The following is a 7,043-nucleotide window of genomic DNA, read 5'->3' on the forward strand; positions in this document are numbered from 1 at the left end:
ACGATTTACAGACATGAATAATTTTTCACAACCCGACCAAAGTGCAGGTAACAGTCTAAGGTCACCAATGATTCTTCAACGCAGTGAGAAATTCTAACACCAGGAGATGTGCACCAGCCCCTTAATTAAAATGTGTGCTAGACTAAGTTATGGATAAATGGACGTCATACTAAACACCAAAACATATATATTAACTGAACTAAATTTAAAAAAAAAACAGCAAAAGAAGAGGCTCCTGACTTGAGACCGGCGCAAAAATGCCGCGGGGTTTAACAGGTTTTGTGAGATCTCAACCCTACCCTATACTTCTAGCCAATGTATATATATTTTTTTAAATCACAACAATACGCAAAATTTAAAAGAAGTCCAAATACTTATTTTCTCAAAAAGCAACCATTAAACACAATTGAAATCTATTTTATGATTCTAATAAGTTCGACCCAGGAAATAATTGACACGGGGTACTCATTTCCCTAATTCCGTTTTTCTTTGTTTTATTCCTCACTTCCCAATTTTTTTCCCTCCATTTTTTACAGATCCTCTCACTTTGCCAAAGCAATGCAAATTAAGTGATTTCCTTCCAGTTACAAATATATACTATAGTTACTGTCCTGGATGTGATCATTGTATGTAATATTTGCCGTTAAACTATAATCCTCAAATATGCATTTGCATACGAACTTGGTTTTATCTGACATATTTTATGAATAACTAAACACATTCCTTCTTGTTTTTCTTAATATATTGGTAGATTAATCATTTAATCATTAAATATCTAAAATACATGTCTAAAATCCTTGAGAACTATGCATGAACTCATTTATCCACCGTTTAAATTAACAAACAAGGGTTTTTTCTTTTCTTTTCGATAATCCCCAATACACAATTTGATAGTTTAACAGTTAACTGCCATAATGACCACTGTAATAAGATTTCTTTCAACCCGTATTATATTTCTACAAATCATTTTTATAAGCCGCTTAATTCTAATGAGCGGTGAATCAGTCGCTAGGTTAATTATTTTCCGAATGCACACAAAAAAGTCTTCTAAACATGAACGAGTAATTGTACGTAGTATCGATATTTTCTGTGAAAAGCAATTTCTAAGCCAGGAATTATTTGTATAAACGACAGTAGAATATCAAATATTGGAGTTTTTTGTTTCATTTGGGAAATACCGTTATATTACGGTTTTATTATTATTAATTTCTGCGGAAATCAGATGGATTAATCAAAAATATGGTTTCATACTATATAGCTAATAAACATGAGCATTCGTGACAGCCATAATGAAATAGTTAATTTTCTCTAGCTTAGTAGAATTAGCAATGAGTACTTTGCAGGTTAAGGGAGGATCCGGCCCAGCCGGGAGGACTCTTAAAACTTTGAACAATAAAAACAACTTGGCTACTCTTTACATGAGAAAACAACTGGACCAACTCCGAAGAGAAAACACATTTAGTATTTCACATTTGGACCGTGATAGGTTCGAAACACATGATTTTCTGCAACAGGTCTTACGGAAAGATTCGGACAAACATCCATCTTCAATAAAGTAAGTGCATTTGATTAATTGATTGATAGTTGGTGTTATAACGCCACTTTTCAGCGCCACTTTTTGGCAATTTTGTGGCAGCCAGTTTTGATTGATGGAAGAAGCCGGAGTGCCCAAAAGAAAACCAACGACCATCGATAGGAAAACTGATAATCCTGATCAATTCGCCGTTTCAGAATCTAATGCATCCTGGGTAATATTTTCAAAAGTGTACACCAAAACGTCGTGATTGGTTAAAAATGTCATAAACAATGGAAATTCAACCAATGACGTGACGTTATTTTCATTTTGGGGTACGAACAATGAAATTACCCATGATTCTTTAGATTCTGAAACGGCTAATTACGAGTTGAGTCGGGAGCGGGATTCGAACTCGCAACCTCAGTGTTGACTGGCTAGTGATTACAGACAGAAGTAGAACTACATAGAACACTTCGAGACGCTGTCGAAATGTCTTGCTTAGTGGTGGTCACAAATATGGTTTAACCTTGTCTGTACCAATTCAGGAATATAACAATCATTCCGTTGGCTGATAGAGTATAACTTTTGAGTTGATATTTCTTAAGTTCATGCACAACATCCTACGTGAAGCTTTAGTCGTTGCCGGATACATACGTATTTATTTGAGAGATTCTTGTATATCATATTTTTTGTTTTTGTTTATTGTTTTGTATATAAATAAGGTCGTTGGTTTTCTCGTTTGAATTTTTGTACTTTTGTCATTTTTGGTCCGTTTATAGCGTTCTATGCGTTAAGGTTTTTGTTCATTATTGAAGGTCGTGTGATGTTACATGTAACTCCTACTTTGTTTGGTCTCTCTACTTCTTTATTTTCATAAGTAACCGATAATGATCAATATAGATCGATAAAAATGTCTTATGCTTATTTTCATTTTTTGCTCAAATCCTAAATTTAGGCGCTCAAATGTCCTAGACTTTGGCACTCAAAAGTCCTTTTTATCGCTCACATGTTCTGCCATTTCGTTCAGATATCCATTGCAGTGTTCTTTTATTAGGAAAGTATCATTTATTTATTTTTTAATTATTCAATGTTATAAACATGTCTACATAATTAAGTATTTAATCTCAAGGTGACAAATGGTTCAAAAACTTGACCTTTGGATTAGAGTTCAAGTACAGATTAAGTTTTGTATACAAGCTTTAAGTCTGTATAATATAAAACATATGTTACTTCATGATTAAACTAATGGAACGTTATTAAAAGGGTTTAGTGGTTTTGCAGTTCACACTCCTCTTTATAAGTATAGCTATAGTTAAAATATTAAGTAAAATGTAGTTTTTTTTTAATTTATAAAAAATTGATGCAAGCTATTCTTCATTGTAGTTTTAACATGGGTAGGCATTATATTCGTGATTATTTTTGCCCGAGTGATAGTGAGGGCTAAAATAACACGAATACAATGCCTACCTATGTTAAAACTACAATAAAGTATAGCTTGCATCAATTATTTCGAATCTGAATAGGACAATTAAGGTAATTTCTATGTCCGATAAGTATACTGTGTAGGCTCTTCCATGAACCTCCCTTTTTTGTTTGTAAAGAAGTAAACGGCTGGCACTGTGATTTTTCAAAGGAAGGAGTTTGAACAGCCAGCATGAATGGTTGTCGTATCTAGGTCAAATATGTCAATTCGGAATGCAACACATTACAGTCATAATAAATGAATTAGTAACATTATGTGCACCATTTTTAAGAGTTTGAAAGTGTTTTATAGTTTAGGAAATATATTAAGTGCATGATCATTTGATAAAATTTAGTATTCCGAAGAAGTCAATATACGCATGTGCAAACACATTTTATTGGATTTAGAGCAGGGTTTGTTCACAAAGCGAAAGAAGCACGTCATATTAGAATCAGAAATATAATTGATTGATTGACTGTTGATTGATTGCTTAATTGATTGATTGATTGAAATCTATTGAAATGTTAAACATTCGTTTAAAATAGATTCCTAAATTTTCAACCAAGGCCTTGGTGTACCTCGAAAGACCCGCGATAACTTGCATGGCTGAACACCGCACCCCCCTTTCCGCATGTGGAAATTTCAACCGAGGCTTTGATTGATCTTTTTTTTTTTAATCTCAAAAAGTCCTCCCCGGACAGAACAGCAAGCAAGCAATGTGACTGGTGTATAGCGGGGATCATCGGATCGTTGGAACATGTGACATTACAAATCGAGTCAAGCTAGTTCAGTTGTGGTAAATAAGTATGTATGTCTAATCAACAATATTGCTATCGATCTGATTTATTAAATGTAGAAACATGTAGCTTAGCTATTTCAGTCCTGTTGTTCTCTGTTGTTAGATACAAAGAACCATGATTCAATTAACTGTATTGTGTGTCGTCCTCAACCAAGTCTCTTACCATTGCCATCTCGAGTTATCTCTCTTTTCTTGTGAGAGTATGTTAATTTTTTGGTCAGAAATTGAGCATTTTACATGGGAAATATTTAATTCAAATTCAAACAAGAATGTGTCCCCAGTACACGGATGGCCCATTTGATGCATCATTTTCTATGTTCAGTGGACCGTGAAAATAGGAGAATATCTCTTATTTGGCATTAAAATTAGAAGGATCATATCATAGGGAACATGACTTTTTTGTGTACTAAGTTTCAAGTTGATTGGACTTCAACTTCATCAAAAACTTTAACCTGAAGCGGGACAGACGAACGAACGGACGAACGGACGGACGGACGCACAGACCAGAAAACATATTACCCATAAATGTTTGATATCTATTTCAAATTGACACAATGTTAAGAAATGCTAAGGATAAAAAAATATAAAAGAAAAACATAAAGATGTTTACCTGATGACGTTACAATTACGTCATAATATGTACTATTTTTAAAAAATACAGATTTTATGTAGTTTTCCATCTTTATTTCTGTTATTGAAACATCGTGCGCAGGCAAGAAACAACAAGATAATTTAAAAGACTCTTTATTATTACTATTGAAATGATCCCTACAAATATAAAGATGTTTCTTGGGTGCGCACATACTTTTTCAATCTAAAAAATACATAGAATTTGATGAAAAACAAGGAAAATCACGAAATTTACCAAAATATGCCAAATAAATCATGATTTGTTGCCATGTAAACTTGTTCAATGTTTCTGTTTTTTTTTTTTTTTTTTTTTTTTTTTTCTCTCTCAGTACCTTGCACTGTAGCACGGTTATCAGTTATTTAAGAATACATAATATGATAACTTTTAACTTTGCAAAAAAACAGTTCAATAATATTTATGGTTTGTATGAAAATTTATTTGTGCATGTCTCCATATTTTATGTCCTTAGGAATAAATCGTTTGGTTTATTATTTTTTTTTTTATAAAAACATGTAAAATCTATAAAGAGAATAACAAAAATAACAAATTCTAAGGAAAATCCAAACCCTTATCAAATTGTAAAATCAAACCCTAAAGGCTTATCAAATTGTAAAATCAAAACTGCAACTGCTGCTGCTTTATTTAATGTCTCTCTGTTTAAATTAATCATAACTCGTGTTGTTTGTAATCGTCTTTGCTTTATCATATACTCTCCAATAAGAGGCTAATGAAGTATGTAGAAAACGGTGGATTGCAATGTTGAGCAATCCGTATATACTGAACAAAATTTTGATTTAATGGATAAATATATAATAATTGTCAAAAAATATTTTAATAGTGTATACTTATTGACTAGGTATAAGTTAAATAGTAAGTTTATTGTCCCCGATGTGCAACGATTGACAAACTCATAGCATGGACCCTGTTATTCTTTGGTGGGTTGCTGTTTGTTATGTTTGTTTTGCGTTTAATATTTTTCTATAATTAAATTACATGTATGTTTCATTACAATATGAGTTAAACGATTTATAATTACAAATGATAAATTGATATTTTGTAGGTATTTAGGAAAAGCCGAGATAAAAGATGAATTAAAATTGGACAATATCTTAAATAGTAAATCTGTAAGTCCCGGTCAACCACGTCGTAAACGTCGCCATCGACGGCAAATCAGTCCGAAACCTCCAGCGAAATCACAAATTACACCATTGGATGAAAAAATTGACGACATTTCTTACGACAAACCAGAAACGCCACGTGATAAAACGCCTAGCCGACTCGAACGTCAGAAAACATTTAGTATTCCCAACTTAATGTCACAAACTAGTACATGTACCACACTCCCGTCACTAGATAGGAGGGAGTCAGTTTATTTTCAGATAGCATCCGGAAATGCTGCAGATTTAAGTAGCGATTCCTCTGAGGACGAAAGCGAGGAGCCAACTCTTGCGGTAAAAACGAAAGATCTGTCAACAAGACGAAGGTCATCATTTGTAGCATGGGTTCAGGAAAACAGTGAGGACCAATCAAATAAAATGCAAGAGAGGTTGCAGCAAATTAAATTGAAAGACAATCCACTTGAACAGAGAAGACTGTCATTTTCCAATTTCCTTAAGAAGCGTTTTAAAGCATCACGGAAATCTGTTACTCCCGCTGAACAATTACAAGACATTTCAGAAGACACTACTCCAGATTGCGCGGACGTTTTTCCGCCATTTAACAATTCGTATCCACTCGATCCGTATACTGACCAAATGAAATCATTGATGTTAAGTAAAACCGGGAGACGTAAACCACCATTGAACGATCGAATAAGTTCGTTTTTTACCCGTATTAGTAATCTAAAAATTCCTGTGTATAATTTTAACAGTCCTGCACCAAAATTAACTGCTCTGGAGAAAAGACGGTACACGCTGTTAACGAAAGGAATAAATGCCGCTTTAGCTATTTCAAGTGACGAGGAAGACTAGTCATCTCGAGAACGTCATCAGACAGGATCCACCATCATATTGGTTACTATAACAATCATATCATATCATTGCTAGCATTGTAAAAAGTTGTTGATCTGAAAATAGAATATTTTGAAAATTGAAATCAATCAAGAAATACATGACAAGAGTTACTGGGAGGGGGTGGAAGGGGGGGGGCTTCTCAAACATTTTACCGAACTAAGTTTATTGTTACAACACACAATTTGTGGAAATATTCCTTAGTACTTTAGCTTATTTAATGTGTTTTGTTCTTATCCATGTGATAATAATTTAATTTTGGATGTAACGCGTCTTCTGATTGGCTGACGTTTCTTTGTTATGAGCCGGCCATAGACATAATTTAGTCATGTGACCGTGACGTCATCAACGTTTTTTTCATGGTTTTCTACGGTTTAAAATGAATTTAGAATTAAATTATAAGAAATGACTGTAATATTTTTTCTGTCTATTCGAAATAACATAAAAATGTGGTGCACATTGTTAAATAACACGCTACGCGCGTTATTCAGTGTGCACCAAATTTTTTATGTTATTTCTTCACAGACAGAAAAAATATTACAGTCATTCCTTAAATAACAGAAGTTTTTGTATGATGCTTCCATATTTTCCACGAACAAAATTGTCACCAAATTTCGGGAAAGTGT

The 7,043-nt window shown here is 33.4% G+C and overlaps 1 protein-coding gene across 1 annotated transcript; it reads left to right on the plus strand.

The window, feature by feature from the left end:
- Window positions 1-6,490, plus strand: LOC139482138 (uncharacterized). The gene is made up of 2 exons (XM_071265824.1): window positions 1-1,555; window positions 5,469-6,490. The coding sequence occupies exons 1-2, from the start codon at window positions 1,329-1,331 to the stop codon at window positions 6,376-6,378; spliced, it is 1,137 nt and encodes a 378-aa protein (XP_071121925.1). The 5' UTR covers window positions 1-1,328; the 3' UTR covers window positions 6,379-6,490.
- The last annotated feature ends 553 nt before the right edge of the window (window positions 6,491-7,043 follow it).

Source organism: Mytilus edulis, chromosome 7 (assembly GCF_963676685.1).
Source record: "Mytilus edulis chromosome 7, xbMytEdul2.2, whole genome shotgun sequence".
Lineage (NCBI taxonomy): Eukaryota > Metazoa > Mollusca > Bivalvia > Mytilida > Mytilidae > Mytilus > Mytilus edulis.